The sequence below is a fragment of the Helianthus annuus genome, chromosome 4, assembly GCF_002127325.2.
Source record: "Helianthus annuus cultivar XRQ/B chromosome 4, HanXRQr2.0-SUNRISE, whole genome shotgun sequence".
NCBI classification, from domain to species: Eukaryota; Viridiplantae; Streptophyta; class Magnoliopsida; order Asterales; family Asteraceae; genus Helianthus; species Helianthus annuus.
In genome coordinates, this window is record NC_035436.2 from 71015975 (window position 1) to 71038066 (window position 22092).

At 36.9% G+C, this 22092-nt stretch overlaps 1 protein-coding gene and 1 long non-coding RNA gene across 4 annotated transcripts; one reads left to right on the top strand and one right to left on the bottom strand.

Moving 5' to 3' along the window:
- Positions 1–5073: 5073 nt before the first annotated feature.
- On the bottom strand, positions 5074–7290 carry LOC110936795. Of its 3 annotated transcripts, none has more exons than XR_002590285.2 (5): positions 6716–7290; positions 6262–6431; positions 5951–6085; positions 5437–5527; positions 5074–5317 (listed from the first exon to the last, which is right to left on the bottom strand). It is a non-coding gene; the product is annotated as an uncharacterized LOC110936795 (long non-coding RNA). The 3 variants fall into 3 exon arrangements; XR_002590284.2 differs by having other exon boundaries at positions 5951–6113; XR_002590286.2 differs by lacking the exon at positions 6262–6431.
- A 4112-nt stretch (positions 7291–11402) lies between these two features.
- Positions 11403–20474, top strand: LOC110936796 (ubiquitin carboxyl-terminal hydrolase 17). Its single transcript, XM_022179199.2, has 10 exons — positions 11403–11930; positions 13049–13676; positions 13762–13850; positions 14588–14673; positions 14760–14922; positions 15555–15672; positions 15763–16005; positions 16078–16290; positions 18307–18368; positions 19720–20474. The coding sequence occupies exons 1-10, from the start codon at positions 11575–11577 to the stop codon at positions 20294–20296; spliced, it is 2535 nt and encodes an 844-aa protein (XP_022034891.1). The 5' UTR covers positions 11403–11574; the 3' UTR covers positions 20297–20474.
- Positions 20475–22092: the final 1618 nt, after the last annotated feature.

Here is a 22092-nt window from a genome sequence, read left to right on the forward strand (position 1 = left end):
TTTAATCTGTTTCGCCGAAATTGAGTTGGCGAAACAGACTTGTTTCGTTGAGTGGTCCTTGGCGAATCATAACTCTGATTCGTCGAGTAGTGCTTGGCGAAACACACTTGTGTTTCGTCGGGTTGTTCAAGTGTTAACAGTTTAAGTTTATCAACAGATTTCAAGTTATACCATCAAACACATAATCATGCAAATCACAAGACACTTTATTATCACAACGTGTACATTACAAGTCAATCAAGTCAAACACTTAAACAGTCAAAGTCAACGTGCATTAAATGCGAAAGTGAAAGTCAAAAGTTCGAGTTGTCACATATAATTACCAATTATTTAAAGCAACACGTCCCATACCATGTCATAAAAGATAATATAATTATTACAGACAAGATCTAGTCAAATTGTTCTGTTCCGACAACTCAGATTTTTATTACAGACAATTGTTTATTGTTCTAGGTCTTTCCTAGCATCGATTTCACAGTAAGCTAAGCAAATAAGCATCCTAAGCACCTGTCACACACGTTAAAGTAAAAGTCAAGAGACACAGTGTAAAGGTGAGCATACAAGTTTAATAGATATAATAGAGTTCGAAATCGTTACACATAACCAGCACGTACACAGTGTAAAATGAGGCATGTTAGTTATCGACATGAACCTATCGATACCAATGACTGCGGGTTGACTATCCAAGGCAGTTCGTAATACACACTCACCACTGTGAGCCATGTAACAAATTGTCCTTAACAACCCCTGAGTGAACAGGTGCTGAGTCCAAACAAATAGTACTATCGTTGCTAAGGCAGGTAGACAGCATTCCATTGTAAACATAACAAACAAGCATTCATTAAGTCATGTATAACATGCGGTAATTTGTTAGCGATTAAAGTATTTCGTAGTGTGTTTAATGTGATTTAGAATAAGTAACGTATGTAACACCCAAAAGTGCGTAAAGCAAAAAGGGATCGAGTATACTCACAGCGATTGGTGGATTGAAGGGAGCGCTAGAGAGTAAGGTTAGCCTGATCAGAACGATAGCATAAACGATAAGCGACGCGTAAAACGATACAAGTCTCAGTGGGTCGGTCAGCAATCCGATCGGATGGCAATCCGATCGGGTAGCCGGTCGATCGGGTGACCTTTCGAGTGGATTGTTACTTCCTTTGGGAAGGATGTGTTTGTGTATGATGGCTCGTCTTTTGAAGTTTTTGTTGTATCATTTTGAAAACATAGAAGTATCACTACTTTTCAGGTCGGTCGATCGAACGACAACCCGATTGATTGGACACTTTAGTGAGAACAAGTTCACAGCAGTTTGTTACTCGATCGGATTATAGTCCGATCGGGTGGCAATCTGTTTGTATTGAACATGTTAATTGTTTAAGTGTTGAAGTCTAATCGTCACATAGTCGAGTAGTAATCCGATCGGGTGGTAATCCGATCGGACAACAGTTCGTTCAACGTTCAAACTTTAAATATTTGAAAACTGTGTTAAGTGTGGGACCTAAAGTGCAAGCCGATCGGGTGGCAACCCGATTGGGTGGTAACCCGTTCGGACAGTAGTCCGATCGGATGACACTCCGACCTGGTCGACCTGATCGTCTTCTTCCTTGGTCATTTTGATAGTTTGTAGTTTTATCGAGACGGTGTGACAACGTGCCAATCAACAGAACCCCATCTTGACCCAGTGACCCGGTTGAACAGGAATCACCCAAGTTCAACCAGTTAACCGGTTCAAGGCGGCTGTTCTTGGTTAACCCGAAATCGGTGGTCTCGTGGATAGAATCCAGATCTTGAACCAACACAACCACAAGAATGAGTGGAAGGTTAGTACGAGCTCCAATTCTATCGGTCTTGAGTGCATTGAGTGTAAAAGAGTTGAAAGAAAGTTGGAAAACCATCTTCCAATCCCTTTCACCATGAATATGTTTAGATCTATGAAAGATCTTTGTTTATTTGTGTGGAAATCGTTCAGATCTAAGTTGTTCTTGGTGGATTGAAGCCAAAAGATGAAGTTCTCAAGAACACCATGATGACATCATCCTAGAACACCTCAAATCTAGTGATTTCACAGTTAAAAGTTAAGATTCAAAAGATAGAAAGGTGTAGGAGTGCGTGTAGATTAAGAAAGTACAAGATTTAGGATGAGATCTTACCGGAATAGCGAGAAATCGAAGAAAAAGTGAGCAAAAGCGCTGGTCGGATGTGAGAGTGCAAATGTGGTAAGTTGTGATGTTGACAGGGGTATTTATAGGGTTTCCCAAAAAGGAAAGGGTGGAATGTGGCTGGTCGACCGAGTTAGCAGCTCGGTCGAATGGTTGGTCGATCGAGTGGTAGCTCGATCGGCTGGTCACTTGGTTGATTAGCCACTTGATTCAAGTGTTCAATGCGACGAGTTTTGCCGTTTCGATTGCGATTGCGGGCGTTGCGATGCGATAGAGTTTCCTATTCAAATTACTTTTAATCCCAACTACTATATCTAACATATAATCATCATAATTATCTTGCATTTAGCGTTTGCGATTTGATTGCGATTGAGTTTCGATTGCGTTTCGATTAATCACCACAACATAACATAATTAAACATGCACAAGTAACACATAAGGCACACACACACACACATAAAACAATATCCAGAGCGCGTAATTCGGGTTGCGAGTGCGATTCCGATAAGCGGTAAAGCGATCAAATATGCGATAAATATCGAATAAACCTTGATTATTAATAGATACTCCACATAATACAACTAATGTAAAAGCATAGATAGACTATCCACAAGCCAAAGAAGTCAAAACAGGAATTGAGCAAGGAGTGGCAGATCGTAATTAGCAATCTTGTCTTCTTTTGACTTCAATCTTGCCTTTGACTTTGACTTTGACTTTTGAAACACAGGGTGTTACATTTATAAACCATATGAAAAATGGGTTTATTGTTTTCCATAAAAGATTCTATAACTGAACACCCCTTTTTCTATTTTCTTTATTTTGATGATTAGTTTGTCCTTGCCCTTTAACAACATTTGAACAGAGGCTGACACAAAACATGTTAAATTATTGAGGCCCTTATAGGCGTATATATACAAAACAACTTAATATTTAAAGGGAACTTCCTATCGTATTAGATCAAAAATCCTTTTTTCTATCAACATAAACAAAGATTTATTTGAGGCTTTATTTAATATTATAACTAAAGTTCAACCAAATCCAACATAACTAATTCACAATTAAGAAAAGCTAGGTAATAACTACTGTCCATTAACCCCTCTTTCAATTGGAATCACCATCGGTCGGACAACCAGTAGCAATTATTTGAAAAACATTACAGATATCCACTCAAAAATCATAAGATTACAAATCCAACATAGCTATAAAATCAACCTGTATACCAACTCAAAAATCAAATCCTAAAAACTTGTATACCTGCTTAGAGGTTAGATTCTTCACTGATTTGGTGAAATCTTCACCAATCAACTTGAATCGCCATCGTCTTTTTGAATCGCCAGGGAGAAAGAGAGAGAGAGAAAGCAGATGGGATCGAAAAGAATTTTGAGTTTGTGATGAGACCAATAAACCCTAATCAAATATCCAAATAAAAATGGATGGATCGAGTATGGTATGACCCGAACTAAACAGATTAACCACCGTTTGTAAACATGAGGATTTAGCGTTTACACAATCAAAAACAAAAAAAAAACATGATTATTATGGTTGGAATCACATAACAAAACATAAAAGATCAGAAGGAATAAACATACCTATGTTATTGATTGATGAACATGAGAATGAAGAACAGGAACTTGCACTCGAGCGGCGAAGAATCCAATGATCTGAGAGAATCGCCAAGAGGAGAGGCGGAGAGATGGAGAGATGGAGCGTGTATTAGGGTTTGGAAATGAAGCAGTAAAAAAAAGATAAAGCTTTTATATAGATCCGAATTAATGGGTAATGGTTGACCCGAACAAAAATGGATCCCGCGTCTCACTTGTTTTTTGTTTGTGTTTTGAGAATTTTGGTTTGTGTATTGAGAATTGAGATAGATTCCCTCCCAAAATCACCCTCTACTCAACCATGAGATGCCACATAAGCAAAATTGTTCCATCATCACATGCCATATGGCCCAAATCATCTCATTTATTAATATACTAGTTCTTTTACCCGTCGCGCGTTGCGGCGGCGTCATACGCGAAATGATAACATATAGACTACAATCAACCAGACTCGTTTCCGAACTAAATTTATGTCAAATCGTATGATAACTCAAATTTATACCTTCGAATCAAAAAGTATTACATTTGACCCGATTTGTTTCCAAATAGAATTTACGTCAAATCGTAGTCCAACTCAAAACATACATAAAAAAACATTTTATAATTGATCTGGCTCATTTTCAGAAAAACTGTGCTAAAGCGTAGACAAACTTGAATTTTATACCAACATGTCCATGAAAATAAAAACTTAAGAAATTAGTTTTAGGGTAAGCTTGAAACTTTAGAAACTTGAAGGGTTCAAAATGACATTTTCAAAGTTAAGAGGGTTGAAATGACAATTTATAAAATTGTTTGAATGTTTTCAAAAGTATAAGGACTGGTTTTGTAAATAAGAAAATTTTTTTGTCTTATGTCCACCGACCTTCAACTTTCATATTATACTAGTATTTGTACCCGCCGCGCGTTGCGGCGGCTTACCTGACTCTTTCCGAACTAAATTTACGTCGAAATAGAGTAACTGGAATTTATATCGTCGAATGAAAACATATTCTATTTTAGCCCAAAAAATTCTATGTTAAAAACTATACTAACTCGAAACGTAGATATGTGGTTCTTGAGCAAAATTTATATCGAAAGTTGAACCAAATAAAAGATAAAGAAAACGTACCAGTCCCCTATCCAGGTCCAGTTTCTGCAGGCCTGTAATCATCACAACAGATTCAGATATTCCCCTGTTTAGGGTCGTCGAAGTTGAAATATGTATAAGGTCAAAGTCAGACAAATTAAACACATTATAACCAAAATAAACATCAAACCCAAATATCACAAACGTGATGCATTTTCTTAAAAGAAAATAAAATGAAGACCGATACTAATAGTCGATTGGATGTGTATTCATTTCAGAAAATCCAAATGAGTTTGGCGAATTAATCAGAGAATACAGATGAACTTGACAAAAAAATAACAAAATAATAAAAAGATGATGTTTACAAACATGCCTTGGTATATAATGCAAGTCCAAAAGAACGTTTTGATAGTATCTAATCCTTTACATCATAACTCCATGACCATACTTGGCACTCACATATCATCTATGGCAGTAGACTTCTCATACCACTGCAAAAATTACAATATAAAAACAATCAGTTGCATCACAATCTGGCTTTCGGCATGCCTCTCAAGCCGCCCAAAATTACAAAAAACTATGAAACTCAATAGCAAATAAGAAGCCATACCTCTTGGGCCTATGATGGGCTGCCAAAATTAAGGCTTAAAGAGGGCTGACACGTTCAATCCATGAGCAGTATTTAAAGCCCCAATGTTAGCCTTATTACCCACAAATAGCAATTAATAAAGAATCAAATACAACCTTCGATTTGACACATTAATCCCCAAATTTAAAACACTTATACTCCTTACCCACAATCAGCAACTAATAAAGAATCAAATACAACCTTCTATTTGACACATTAATCCCCAAATTTAAAACACTTATACTCCTTAAAAAAATCCTAGACCTGGGTCAATGAATACACCACACCCCGTTAACCTGGCTAAAGTTTCCCAACAACTTACTAACAAAACCGAAAACTAATTCCAAAGATGAGAAGCAACCCATGACAAACCAAACAGAAAACACAGAACTAACGCCAAAACCGAACCCCCTAAAGAAAATAATAATGAAGAGAATAATCATAAAATTTCTTTTTGTTTTTGGGATTTTGTTAATTATCGGGTCAAAGTATTTACCAGTTTTCATCCGGTGCATAAGGAATTGAGCGGAGCCACTTTCTTCCTTACCAACATCTTCAATGCAGAAGTTTGGATTCAGCCCTAGCTCGACACATTTGTTCCAGAAAAAAGCTCATTCACCCTCTGGATAGCCTATTTTGCCACATATAATAGTAAGTACCTGAATGCACAACCCAAACAATGGAAATATTTCTCATTTTAAGTTATCACGTGTCAGCCTATATTTTTTTCAACATATGTTGGTAATTGTTGTTTGAAAAGCGAAGCTGGGTATTTGGGTTCAAATCAGGCAAAAGAGTCAGACTCACCAATTGAATCACCATCCATTGAAGTAAAAAGAGATGAGTTAAACCTTGACAGCTAAATGCACTTTTTCTTGGCGATCAAGCTCATTAAGAGCAACAACCATGTCGATCATTAAGAGCCTTGAGACATAACTTTAATAAAGTTGTTGATGGGGTATGGTATTGGACCCGACCTGAACGGTCCGACATTCCCGTTAGTTATCGCTTTTTATATTAATGAAAATAATCTTATAATTTAATCCCCAAATTTCTAGCCCTAGTTTATACTCAGTTAATACATAAGTAAATGTAAACTTCAATCAAGTTTGAATCATAGTGTCTAGAGATGAACAATCGAACAAAAGAACATTCATTATGAAACTAACATGATAGCACATGCAACAAAATCGAACCCAGGTACAATTTTAATATACATACCAAGAACAATCAAAAGATCAATGATATATAAAGACATAACCTCTTTGCTGCGAGCAAGCTGGTTGCCACCACATAACTGGTCTTCTCTGATTTGAATCAGAAGTGGCGGATCGGCTTTAGACCAGGACATCTCGCCGGTGAACCGAACAAAGGAGATGGAGGGATCCTCGTCAGATGGAACGACCGGTGGCGGTTGCAGTCTGCAAAGTTCAAAAACACAATACAAAAGCATATAAAATTTACCTTTGCAATTGTAAAAGCTGCAACAATTCTTTGAACCATCTTCTCTGGCGGGTCGCCAGAAAATCATTCCGAACCGCCGGCGACCACCGACGTGTACGGCGGTGCTGCCGCCGCCCTTCTTTCTCTCTCGTCCATATGCCTCTCTCTCTTCTCAGCCTTGTCGCCGCTCGAACAACGTTGGCTCTCCTCTCTCTCTCTGATCTCTCTCACTTCTCGGTCCAAACGTCACTCACCACCACCCGATGGTGGTGGTCGGCTCTGCAACTGACAGGGGGGTGGTGTTCGGCTGGTGGGTGTCGTCGAGAATCCAAGCGTCGGAGTTACTCCGGTCGCCGGAGATGTGGGAGTGAGGGAGTGGGGGCTGTGTTGGGAGGAGATTAGGTAGGGTTTGTTTGAGATGTAGTGAAGAAAATGAAAGGAGCAGACCAACACACAAAAGAACTGTACACTGTCAAAGGGTAGAATGGTCAATTGGCATAGCCACCGACCTTTCATTTTAATGTTATATAAATAAATATAGATATCAAACTAGGGGTGAATAACCTAGTTTTCCATATATATTATTATAGATATCAAATTAGAATGGAATAACCTAGTTTTCCATATATATTATAGATATTAAATTATAAGGGTTTAAAATATTGTTTTCATTTCATTTAATAAATCTTGACTAAATTACTTTTTGAGTGGTTTTAACTATTTGAATTCAAAGTCAAAATATTTATCGCCCTGAGTCTCTAGACTCTTTTTAATAACCATTTAAGTCCAAATTTTAACCTTTTGAGTCTAATTTTTTTTAACAAAATTGGACTCAAACCGTTATAAAATGAACAAGATTGTACTCAAAACGTTATAAAATAAATGGTTAGGGACTCAGAGCGCTAGACTTTTTGATTTTGAATTCAAGTGGTTAAAATAACTAAAACACAGGGACTCAAAAAGTAATTTACTCAAGTTAATTGCCAAAATCGTCCCTGAGGTTTGGGCAGGTTTGTCATTTTTGTCCAAAATGATACTTTTGTACCAAATTGCCCCCAACGGTTTGTAACTTTTTGCCATTTTCATCTAAACCACTGACTTAGTTTATTTTTTCTGTTAAGTTGAGGATATTTGGATGAAACTGGCAAATATAAAACCACAGGGACGATTTTGGCAATGTACTTAAACTCTTTTAAATTTCTTTTATTTAATTAATTGTGTTACATATATAATAAAAAAGAATATACATGCAATTTTTATATGAAAAAATAATAGCTTTGTCACATAATTTTTATACATTTTCATCCAACCACTAAGTTAATTTTTCTATTAAGGCGAAGGATGTTTATAAACTAAGACATAAATTAATTTCTAATTTTTTATATAGATCAGTTTTATAAAAATAAAATCTACTTAAACCTCTAAATTTTATAAAACTAAAATGCTGGTGACCTTATTGAAAAAGGTCAAATAAAAAAATCTTATCATATGTACAAAGTTTGTAATTCATCTTCTACTCTTTTAAATTCACTCATAAGGAAAAACATAAGCCACCCCCCAATCAAACAACGTGTTGTTACCAAACCTTAAAATTACCCACCAAATTGTAATTACAATGCTACGATCCAAAAGTTTATTTACTAAAGCCACTCAGAATAAGTATTAGTTAGTTACCCTTATAATCTTAAGAGTAAACTGCCATTTTGGTCCCTGAGGTTTGGTCACTTTTGCCACTTTAGTCCAAAACTCAAACCTTTTGCATCTGGATCCCTGTGGTTTCGGTTTTAATGCCATTTTGGTCCAAAAGTGAAATCTGATCATATTTATCTTATAAAATCCTGCTATTTTGCCCTTTTTCTCAGGGGCAAAATGGTCATTTCTTTTTTATTTTATTTAAAGCTTTTATTAAATGGACTATTTGTGTAACTAGGTTCACCACCACCACTGCCACCACAGCCTCACCACCACTACCACCATCACTACCACAACCATCACCACTACTGCCTCACCACCGCCTCACCACAACCATCACCACCACCTGCTTAACCATCACCATCACCATCACCTGCACCTGACCACTACCACCCCCCTCTCTAGCGCTACTACCAGCCACCGCTGCACCACTATCAGCCACCACCGCCAACAAACCGAAATGAACCCTAATCCGACGGTGGTGGTTTCAGCGATAGTGAGCTTCAAATACTTGATATTCGACAAACTTTTTCCTAATAATCATGTATAAAAGAAAACCAGAAATCATCATCCCTGTTATGATCATCCCTGAAATTATAGAAAACCCCTGTCCCTTTTTTCCGATCAAAGAACCAAATTTATTCTGAAAACAACAAGAACGATCGCAAGAATAAAAGACAAACCAAAAATTTGTTCGATACAACCATAAGCAAGAACCCAAAACGCTTGAACAATAAAAAATTGTTTCGTTTTTCAAATCCAATCAAAGAATTTGAACCCCTTTTTTCAAATCGCAAGTATCCACATTCAAATTCAAAATTCATGATTGAAACTGAACAATAATCAATCTATACACTTGGTACATACAAACCAAGGACAAAAACATCTTCGTTGATCATCATTGAAATCGGAATCTGGCGAAATAAATCTCCGATCAAGAAACACGAACAGCAGAGAAGGTTGGATCCGAAAATCAGAACAAAGAACAGAAATTCTAAGGTTGTGGTGGTGATCGTGGTAGTGGTGGTGAGGCTGTGGTGGCAATGGTGGTGATGGTGGCAGTGGTTGTGGTAAGGCTACGGTGAAGATAGAAGGTGTTGCAGGTGTGTGTTTAAAAACATATGTATTTTTTTTTGGTCCAAAACTTAAACCTAGTTACACAAATAGTCCCTTTAAATAAAATAAAAAAGGAATGACCATTTTGTCACTGAGGAAAAAGACAAAATAGCAGGATTTTATAAGATAAATTTGACCTGATTTCACTTTTGGATCAAAATGGCAATAAAACTAAAACCACAGGGACCCAGATGCAAAAGGTTTGAGTTTTGGACTAAGGTGGCAAAAGTGACCAAATCTCAAAGACCAAAATGGCAGTTTACTCTAATCTTAATTAAATAAATATTTTATTTCTACCAACATATTTCCTAGGTGCTCAACACATTTAACAAAAATGTGTACCGTTTTACAATTTTTTTTATCTCTACAACTGATAAATACTAAAAGTTGTAATCGATTGTTATGTGTTGCACACCAATGACGTTTTCTCTTTGTAAAACTGATTTATATAAAGAAGCTGTAAACTAATTTTTGTCTTAATTTATAAAATTTAAAACATCCTTCACCTTAACAGAAAAAATAATCTGAGTTAGTGATTTGGATGAAAATTTATAAAAATTATCTGACAAAACTATTAATTTTTTTTTTTCTAAAAACTCCATGTATATTCTTTTTTATTATATATGTAACAAAAAATAATTAAATAAAAGAAATTAAAAAGGTTTGAGTAAATTGCCAAAATCGTCCATGTGGTTTTATATTTGCCAGTTTCATCCAAGTATCCTCAACTTATGGGCTGTTTGTTTACATCTTAACGAGGCTCTTAATGGTTCAGACCTCTTACTGGTTCAGCACTTAATGGTTCAGACTGTTTGTTTCACGAGCAGATATCTGAATGGTTCAGACATTTGCCTCTGAATGGTTAAGATTTATACAGAGTCTGAATGGTTAAGACCTATAATCTGAATTGGTCAGACATTTGCCTTTGAACGGTTAGCATTATATAGGCTCTTAATGGTTCAGACCTCTTACTGGTTCAACACTTAATGGTTCAGACCTCTTACTGGTTCAGCACTTAACATTCAGATGTTGCCAAACAGCCCCTTAACAGAAAAAATAAACTAAGTTAGTGGTTTGGATGAAAATGACAAAAAGTTACAAACGTTGGGGGGCAATTTGGTACAAAAGTGTCATTTTGGACGAAAATGGCAAACGTGCCCAAACCTCAGGGACGATTTTGGCAATTAACTCTAAATCTTTGGTATTGTATTATGAATTTGAGTAAATTGCCAAAATCATCCCTAAGGTTTGGGCATGTTTGCCATTTTCATTCAAAACAATCTTTTTGTACCATATAGTCCTTCACTTTGGGATTTTTTTGGTCATTTTCATCCATTTGTACCATATAGTCCTTCACTTTGGGATTTTTTGCCATTTTCATCCAAACGTCTGAATGTTTTTGCCAAAATCGTCCTTGAGATTTGGAATTTTTTGCCATTTTCATCCAAATGTTTGATAGAAAAAATAAAGGAAATTAGATGTTTGGATGAAAATGGCAAAAAATCCTAAAAAATGAAGGACTATATTGTAAAAAAAAATTACTTTGGATGAAAATGACAAACATGCTCAAACATCATGGACGACTTTGACAATTTACTTTATGAATTTTTAATATTTACTATTTTATCTCAAATCTCGGATCCCTAGCGAGTGTATTTCGGGTCGGGAATAAAAGGTAAGTTAATAACTCACGTCTCTCGATGCTACAAGAAAATCGTTTTCTAACAGTCTAACGTACTAATAATATTCTCAAGCCCTAATTTCTCCATCTGCAAATCTCCAGCCACAAGTTTGCAATTGCTTAATCTATCCATCAATAACTGCTGTTCAATTAGGGTTTAATCCGTATGCATCCTCATTTTCGTATAAATGCTCGCTTTAATTGTTCTGGTCGTGGTTGCGCCGGTGATCGTGCTCGTTCTCCGCCGTAAGTGGCGGCAAGCGGTGGCGAGAAGTGAAGAGGTTCAGAGGCTTTTGGTTTCGGTGTCAGAGGAGTCCGCTAGGGTTGAGTTTGAGGCTAGAGAAGAGTATTATTATACCGTAACTGCCACCGCCGCAGCAGCCGCTGGTATACCTTCGGCTAGGGTTCCGGTTTCTACTCCGGCTGCGGTTCCGGCTTACGGTTCGGTGCCGTTTGGTTCACCGTTGAAGTTACCGTATCAGTGTGCTGTGTGTTTTAGTCCTACTACTACGCGTTGTGCTAAGTGTAAAGCTGTTCGTTACTGGTAAGGTTACCGATTTGGAAATATATAATGTGAATTGAATAGTTATTATTATTATTTTTTGAATTTGAATTATGCTTCGTAGGAAAGTAACGTCTAATTGGGGTAATCTATCCTCTTGACTTGTTTAAAGGGGGTAATAACTATTAGGTAGTTATAAATTGGTTTGATAGAAGGATTTAGGGCTATATGATAAGGGCATTGGAGGTGTGTTGTGTAAGCTTTGCCTACGATCTCGTGCAATAATTATATTTCCTATTTAAGATTGTGTTGGTTGACGAGTTAACGTTTTATCTGAAACGACACACTGATGGTCAAACCAGTGATGATTATGATAAGAGTATAGTTTTTGTGTTTGTGTGGGAGTAAAACTACTCTGTGCGTCTGTTGTGCGCTATGTGTTAATGTGTTAGATCAATTTAAGATAGGTAAGTTTTACATATGCAAAGAGTTGTACGGCATGGGAGTAGGGATTATTCAATGGTTTGCTAGCCAATTTAGAGGATGCACACATATTCATACCGTATATGATTAACTTTTATAACAGTGTAAAGTAGATTACTTTTTTATATTTGTGGGAGCCATGTGTGTGCCTTTTAAATTTTCAGTACTTAAATTGAATTTACCAAATACTAGGGTGTGTATTTAAGTTTAGATATGTAAATATTACTTCATTGCGATGGTTCTTGGTGTTCTGGGAGTCGACTAGAATGGTTTTATATACATAAGATAAATTCCTTTTAGGACAAATTGCACAAGGGAAACCAATGGAACAATGCAGTATGCACCCACTTTTGCCTACTGTACTGTATTTCATATATAGGTAAATTAAATGTGCTAAGGTTTTTAAAAACATTTATTGTGTATCTTGTTATCCCGGCAATTTAAATTCGGAGGCAAATAAATGACGTCAAGTGTTAGGCTTTTACGCTGTTTTCATTTGTTTTCGTGTTGTTTTACCTTTTTATGTTTACTTTCTATCTTTGTTATTTATAGACATCAATATATAGTAACACCAACCTCGCATCGCAAATATCCTTTATCCCCGGGAAGTGACGAAACTAGCAATCTAATCTTTTTCTATTTATCATTTCATTTATTATTTTACATATGAATGTCAGCTCTGGAAAATGTCAAATTCTTCATTGGAGACAAGGTCACAAAGCTGAGTGTCGTCCTTATGTTGCTGCAAGTCCAATAAACAACTTGGGAGACCACTCTAATCGTCAAGGGGATCGTAAAGACTCCAATGATAGTCTTGATACCGAAGCTAAGCAAACTGCTACACCAACTACGTTTAAAGATGATAAAACCGTGGGAGACCACTCTAATCGTCAAGGGGATCGTAAAGACCCCAATGATAGTCTTGATACCGAAGCTAAGCAAACTGCTACACTAACTACGTTTAAAGATGATAAAACCGTTGGTGGATTGTCTTCTTCTAAACCCGGGAAGTCAAATGATGTTTTTAGTAACACGAGCACGACTCCCGATATTTCTAAATCTGGGGAAGTAGTTTCAAGCTCAACCAGCAGACATATATCTCACAGTACAAAGCCTGTGAAGGTGGATACTGAAATCAAAAGGGTCACTACCTGTTCGTCCCAGTTGACTAAAAATTCCCGAAGTGTTCGAAGTGGATCAAAGTCATCAAAACTTAAAGTTGTTGACCACCTAAAGCCCACTAAGTGGTCTCGTCAGGAGTCATTAGAGGGAGGGTGTGACATAAGTCACAGATACAGTTTTAAGGTCTGGCTTGGAAACCTTTTTTTTTCGTTTTCATTTATTCAGTCTATAGATTTGCAATGTGATAGTATTTATTTACTTTTGACAGGGTCTTTTCCCATATGAAATGTTTGTAAAGCTATACCAATGGAAACAGTTTGAATTGCAGCCTTTTGGCCTAAACAATTGTGGAAACAGGTTAGCTTCCTATTATGTTATTTGTGCTATTTATCTGTGCTATAGACTTCCATTAGTTTGAACTTCGCGTGAGTTGCCATATTATCAAAATATATAGTTCACCAGTTTTGTACAGTGGCACCGCTATTCTTGTCATTGTGTATTTTCCTCGTCTTTTTAGTTTCTATACTCGTTATCGATAGCGAAGATAGCGTTGGCTATCGCGCGCTTCATAGCGTATCACCCATATCTCATAATCTATTAAATAGCGACTCCATAGCGGGATTCCGACGACGAATTCTGGCCAGAAACCTGCAATTTCTGCCGGAAACCTGCCAAAAACCAGGAAGAAGTAGAGTGGCTGCGTTTTCTAGCGTTTTAGCCTTTTAGGGTTTAATAACTATATGGATTTTAACATTTAACCCCTCTATCGTTCAGTAGTTTACATTTAGTCCCTAAAACTTGTAAAAGTTTACATAAAAAGTGTAAAATTAGTTTGTGTATTTTAACATTGAACCCCCTTTGTTTTCACTAGTGTCTAGTTTACATTTGGTCCTTAAACTTATAAATTTATACATAAAAAGTATAAAATTTAACATTATATATATAGGTTTGTTATTTCTTAAGTTGTTAACTACCTTATTGCTAAACACGAAATAACGGCGCTATTTCATTGCTATCGCTATGTAGCATATAGGTACCTTGTCGCCTTTTGCTATAGATAACTATGTTTATACTCATGGCCTTTGTTTCTGCAGTTGTTATGCTAATGCTGTGCTCCAATGTTTGGTATACACTCCACCGCTGACTGCTTATCTTCTTGAAGGGCTTCATTCCAAAGCATGTATGTTATCACACAGTACAAAGCATACATTCTTTGACCCGCAAAACTAAACTATAACTAAAAGAATCTATTGTCATCTTTGTTAGGTGATAAGAGAGAACGGTGTTTCACATGTGAACTTGAAGGCCTTGTTATGAAGGCAAAGGACGGGAACTCTCCACTGTCTCCTGTTCGCATACTTGCCCACATTGAAAACATTGGAAGCAATCTTGGCCACGGGAAAGAAGAAGATGCCCATGAATTTCTAAGGTCAACTAGACTTTTGATAAATGACAATTCTAACCTTCGTTTTAGAACTTTTGGTTTTTCACTTCACACCCTCAAACTTTTGATGTGAAACACCATTAACCCTCGTATTTAAGTAAGTTACACATTCACTTCTAACTTTTGATAATTGACAACTTTGACGCCAGCCTTTTCTACTTAATAACTTGATACCGCATTTTATTTAAATTACTTTTACGACTTTACATTGTAACGTGCGACACGTTATTATACTTTTTTTTTAATCAATGCCTAACCATGTTTTACAGCGCTGTCTAAATTGGTTTTACAACTTTACACCGCAACGACCGAAACATACTCTTTTTAAATCTGTCTAATGACAATGTCACAAATGTAATGTGTGCAACAAAGTCAAAAACACGTAATGTCACACATTAATGCATCACCGTACACTGTAACCGCAATGCTTATATAGGTTACACCGAGTTAGATCGGATACGTCGAAATACGCATTTTCATATGGTTAACGCATCACATAACATACCACCAGCTATAAACAACGCCGCCACAATGCGTGGCCTATGGCAACAATCTAGTTTTTATGAAAGCACATATGCCATTCTTTTGGCTGAGTCAGTTGTTATGTGATTTTGTAGGTATGTTATTGATGCTTTGCAATCAGCTTGCATTAAGGAAGCCAAAAGAAATTTGAACTCGTTCGAAGAAGAAACAACTCTCATTGGACTCACTTTTGGGGGTTACCTACGATCAAAGGTAACATGTTTTTGACTGCTGAGTGTTGACGAGTCGAGCTACGTAGTGGGTGTATATTGTACAATAAGATGATGTTTTCTTTATACATAGATAATATGCATGAAGTGTGGAGGCAAATCGGAGCTGCATGAGAGGATGATGGATCTCACTGTTGAGATAGAAGGTGATATAAGAACATTAGAAGATGCTTTGGATAAATTCACATGTACCGAGATTCTGGATGGTGAAAACAAGTACAAATGCAGCAGGTGCAAATCCTATGAGAAAGCCAAAAAGAAACTGACATTACTCGAGGCTCCTAACGTGCTTACTATTGCATTGAAACGTTTTCAGGTAAGTTTCTGTACTCTTTATGACTGAATTTGCTTTATTTGGGTTTTTACTTTATAGTTCTATTTTTTACAGTCTGGTAAATTTGGAAAGCTCAACAAACCAGTTCACTTTCCCGATATTTTGGACATGGCTCCGTATGTCAGTGGGACAAGTGATAAATCCCCAATATACAGGCTTTATGGAGTGGTGGTTCATGTAGATACGATGAATGCTGCATTTTCTGGGCATTATGTTTGCTACGTTAAGAATCTTCAGAATCGATGGTTCATGTTTGATGACAGCATGGTATGTTTTCAGCATCTTGTCTTTCGTTACTAAAGGGCACTTGTTCGTACATTAGTATTTTCTTTAAGTTTCATCTTCTCTCTTCTGCCATTATATATTATGGCTTCATGTTGCTACATTATATTATATATATATGTATGTGTGTGTATATATATATATATAGGGGTTGGTTAACGTACAATACTCCTTAACGTACGATCCGTACGAGATGAAATTACGCACGTTATAAAACTCAAAACCCTAATCACGCATGTTGAAAAAACATAATCACACATGTTGAAAACTATAATCACGCATGAACATAGTCACGCATGTACAAAATCAGAAATCACGCATGGGGTAAAACCCTAATCACGTATGAACATAGTCACGCATTTTATAAAACTAATCACGCATATTATTTCATCTCGTACGTATTGTACGTTAAGAGATATTGTATTTTACACTTCCACTATATATATATATATATGGGCTGGTTATCATACAAATGCGCTTATCGTACATTACGTACGCTACAATCTCAGCCGTCAGATCATCTTCCCGCATTGAAAATTGCATGTTGTTTTTTTGTAACAATTTCGCATGTTGGTTTTTTAACATGCGATTTCATCAAAATTACCACATGCGAAATTGTTACAAAAAACCAACATGCTATTTCATCAAAATTATCACATGCGAAATTGAATTATCACATGCGAAATTGTTACAAAAAAACAATCTGCTATTTCATCAAAATTATCACATGCGAAATTGAATTACCACATGCGAAATTGTTACAAAAAAACAACCTGCTATTTCATCAAAATTATCACATGCGAAATTGAATTACCACATGCGAAATTGTTACAAAAAAACAACCTGCTATTTCATCAAAATTATCACATGCGAAATTATTACAAAAAAAAAACATGCGATTTTCATTGCGGGAAGATGATCTGACGGCCGAGATTATAGCGTACGCAATGTACGATAAGGGAATCTGTACAGTACCCTTTACCTATATATATATATATATATATTGCCATAGGATAATTGTGGTGTTTGATAGGCACATGGTTCAGGTAAGTGTATTACTATTTGTAGAGGTGGGGAATTTGACCCATTTACATACCGGATCAGTTTGGGTTAAGTTTTATCTCTAACGGGTCAAACATGTAAAACCAAAATATTTAGCTTAAAAGAACAATAGTGAAACAGGGGCGTAAGTGTAACTGTAATGCATAACAGCATAAGTTGTACTACATCATTTCATTCAAAAAAGTATATTTAATGTTATAATATAACTTTTTGTAATCACATTTGACAAGACTTTTACTGAAATGATATACCTTCTGTAATCACATTTGAGAATTGAGAAGGCTATTAATTGAAAAGATCTTGGATAAAAAGTGTTCAGGTATGTAGAGATGGAGATTTTGACCCGTTTACTTGCAACTGGGTCGATATGGGTTAAGTTTATCTAACGGGCCAAACAGATAAAGCAAAATTATTTAGCTTAAAAGAAAACCGGTAAAAAAGGGTTAAGTGTATATGTAATGCATAAGCTGTAATATATCATTTCATTCAAAAAGTAGATTATGATCATTACTGAAAGAATATAATTATGTAATCACATTCGACAAGGATAATTATTGAAAAAGATCTGGCTAAAATGTGTTTTAATAATGCCCATTATAATTAGTTTGGTCACAAGAGATTTCTGTCAGTCCAAACCAAAATCATCATTTTTAATCACAATAATGAGTCATATGTATTCAACTTTTCATAAAACGAACTTTCTGAACATAGAAGTTATGCGTTTTTCATGGGATAGAGAGAGGATGTGCTAATAATATACAGTCAACGAAGTGGGTAGTTTCGGCTTATATAGACTTTTGTTTTCAGGCCGTACATTGTGGAGTCACATTTTTAAGAAAATCTTATTACATTATGGGGACACATTTTTTTTTAAATCTTATTACATTATGGAGTCACATTTTTTTTTAAAATCTTATACTTCTAACTCTAATAATGTAGGTTAATGAAGTGGATCTTCAACATGTGCTGACAAAAGGAGCATACATGCTTCTATATGCAAGGTAATTTTCACTAGACTTGGCAAATTGAACCCGAGCCCCCCTTTTTGGGTCTGTATGGGTACTTTTTATTTTACTGGTGGGGTCATTTGGGTCATAAAAAAGAGCTTAGCAGGTTTATTTGGATTAAATTAAAAGGTCTAAAAAAATCAACGGGTCAAAGCGGGTTGGCTTGGGAAAATCACACGGGTTATGATGGGCGGATGAGAAAGAAACTAGGGTTTCAACGGGTTGCTGAAACAGAGCGATTCTTTTGAGATTCAAAGCTTATTTCATTCTACAATCGATCACGGGTGACGTCTTCCAGCTGGTTTGTCACCCCCTTCGAAACATTACAGACGAGATGAAGGCTTAGAAAAATCACCGGCTTTTGCTTTCTACCGATTCTCTCAGATCCGCAAAATTCGACCGGTGATTGGTTCAGATCTGGCTTATGTGACTACACCGGAGTGTTTTGTGCTATAAACTAGATAATCAGTCTGAAAGAACAGTCGCCGGAATCGACCTCAACAACGGCGACGTTGCAGGTAGCTACCGGAGGAGCTTAAATTGCTTACTAATATGGCGTCATGTCACATTAAATCGAACAGGTTTTGCGGAACAATCCCTAAAAACTCTCCGAAATTGAAGAATCTTTTCGAGTTTGATATTGGCAACAACAGGTTCGCCGGGAAAATGCCGGAACAGGTTCGCCGGAATATCAATTCCATGGTTGTCTTCCTGCAAGCTCTACATCATGTGTGATTCTTTGAACATAGTTTTTATAAACATATCACTTTTGGATCAAAGTGATGTTTCTTTTCATAGAAAACGCCACTATTTCAAACTGACCCAACCCGACCCGAAACCCGTTCTGACCCAGACCCATTTCAACCCAAAACCCGTTCTGACCCGGACTCGTTTCAACCCGAACCCGTTCCGACCCGAACCAAAACAACCCTTTCTTTAATTGACCCGTTTTGACCCGGACCCGTTCCGGCCCAAACCCGTTTTGACCTGCTACCCAACCCACCCGTTTTGCCAGGCGTAATTTTCACTATAATCGTTTACCGCATAATTTAGGTGGCAAGACGGGAAAGTTGGGTAAAGGGTCAAAACATGTGTTGATCTGAAAACATATTATTTCATTTTTTCTAGTTTAGTAAAATTTGTTCATTGGTTATGATTACAAAGACAATTTAATCACAATAGTAACTTAAATCATTGCATAAAGTTATCTAGGAGGTTGCATATATTTGTGTTCAGTGACTTTCAATCATTTTGACCCATTCCCTTTTAGCCACCTTTTTTTTTTTTATTAATTGATACATTTGGATTAAAAGTAATACAAATCTTAACACTTGTTCATTCTCAGGTGCTCCCCACGTGCACCACGGTCAATCCGCAGCTCATTAATCAACCACCATGATTCAAGAAAAGACGATATACCACCCTTATCTGTATCAAGACCTCGCACCACCGAACCTTGGGATGCGTGTAATTATCACCCGCAGCAAGTCCACCACCGGAGTCTGGAGGAGGAATCATCTTCAAGCGACAACTCTGGATTTTTCTCGGAGTCGTGTTCTTGCAGCACCGAGAGCACTCACAGAGACTCAAGCAGCATCGAAGATAACATATCTGGAGATTGGGCACAAGAATACCATAAAACAATCAACTTGAATTCATCAGATTCCGACACCTCGTCAACCTCCTCCTCCCCCCCCTTACCCTTGTATTCTAGGCGTTCTCACTTGTACGCTTCGACTACAAATTGTGGGTCTCGGGTTGAGGCTGATCGCAAGTCAAGTAACGTATGTAGAAACTTAGATTGTAGTTGTAATTGTTGTAGTAGGGTAACTAATTTGGATAAATTAGGCGGGTCGGGTACTTACCGAGGCGTAACCTCTCGAAGATCAGCGACTCGGAGGAATAACGAACTAAAATATTAATAAAAAAAAACCAAACCCCTTTTGTTTAAGAAAGGGCTTAGTAAAAATAGGGAAGGGAATAAGGGTTGGGGGCAGGTGTATTGTAGTTTAAAAAAAGTATTGTTGTAATGCGCCTTCAACATTTTGTCACTCTCTTCCCCTTTTAATTTAATGTATACAAGTGTTCCTTTCATTGTCTTCGTCTTTACTTTTCATACAATGCTTTGTAACATCAGACTCTTTGTCCCGATCAATATTGCTTTCTTGTGCCAACTTTGCACAATCGGGAGCTCATGGCTTTGTTTCTAGCACAACAATACTTGGGATGAAGACTGATTATCAATGCTAGAAAAAGCCACAACAGTGTCGTGCGCTTCTGGCTGCAAAGCTAATAGCGTAAAACGGATAACATTGGTTGGTATGAGAATTCATGTGTTGCATACATTAGGTGACATGTGACCGTTTACAAGTCTAATAGTTGGTTCGCAAAATAGGGGATTATGGTTTGAAAACATGTAATGTTTTATACATGCTTTTAAACAGTTACTATAAATCGAAGACTCATGTTTATTATGTTGACGGTCATGCTGGGTTCACGGGTTAAAGGGCAACTTAAAATATGCAACTTGAACATGATCTCAATAATTTGGTTATTAAAGTGGGCTGACATATCAAAAAGGGTTGCAATCAAGTTTAAATAGGGTTTTTGTAAGGCTCTAAACTGGTTAAAGATGTCTTAAAACTGGAGTATGAATTAAACTTTATTATATATTTCTGTTAGGATTTTTAAATTAGCTGTCAGGTCTAACTATTTAGTTTTGGTGCGTATATTAAACGCGTTAAACAGGTCCACCAGAACGCCCAAGGCTATCTGCTAACCTTCGGCCCAACTCAATAAGTTTCGATTTAGTAAACCGATGGCCCATGAACTCGGAGCGACCGAGGATTTGACACTGTGGCCACTCAACCACCATATCCACTTTTGTTCGTCCGCCCACCACCTTTCCATGGGCCCACTGAATTGCTTTCGTCAAGTCTTGGTTGAGATCTGATCTGTCCTCGCAATAGATGGACATACGCTCACCAGGGATGAAAATTGGTTGGCGCATGCAACACCCGTCTCTGTCCTCATGAGGCATCACAATGCCTGCAAACATGTTTTTTGAGCTTCTTTAAACGTTGCACCGTTCCTGTTAGCACAGAAGCCTTGTCGGTCTGTAACATAGTATATGCAAAATCCACATTAGTTAGTACCCTAAGTAATAAAGTATACTAGTTTTTTTACGTCGCGTTTGCGGCGAAAATGAGCAAATGATAATGTAAAACAAATAGATCATGTTGTTTATAAAGCCAAACCATTATAACAGTTTAGTTTATCATCCTATCGTTTTATGATATCAAATAAATACTTTATTTTGAGTACAACTTCGTTTTTAACAAAACTTATAACGGAATGTCAGGGAAAAAACTATAAACGTAGATTATTAAAGAAGTATCAAATTAATCGATATATATTCTAAAAAAAGAAAAAAAGAATTACTAAAAAAACTCACACAGGAAATGCCAACGATACTTACCTCACACAGCCAAGAAGGCGCATGCCGGTGCGCGAACGACTAGGTCCGCGCAAAATGACAGACAAATTCGAAGAAATGTCGGACGAACATGACTTATCTTATCTTATCAAGAGGGAGACACCACAAGCGTGTTTAGCAGACTTCCACCAGACCATGAAGCGTATAAACCTCGCACGCGCAGGATACAATCCGGTAGCAGAATACAATTTTACCTTGAGCAACAGGCTAGAGGGTGTAGCT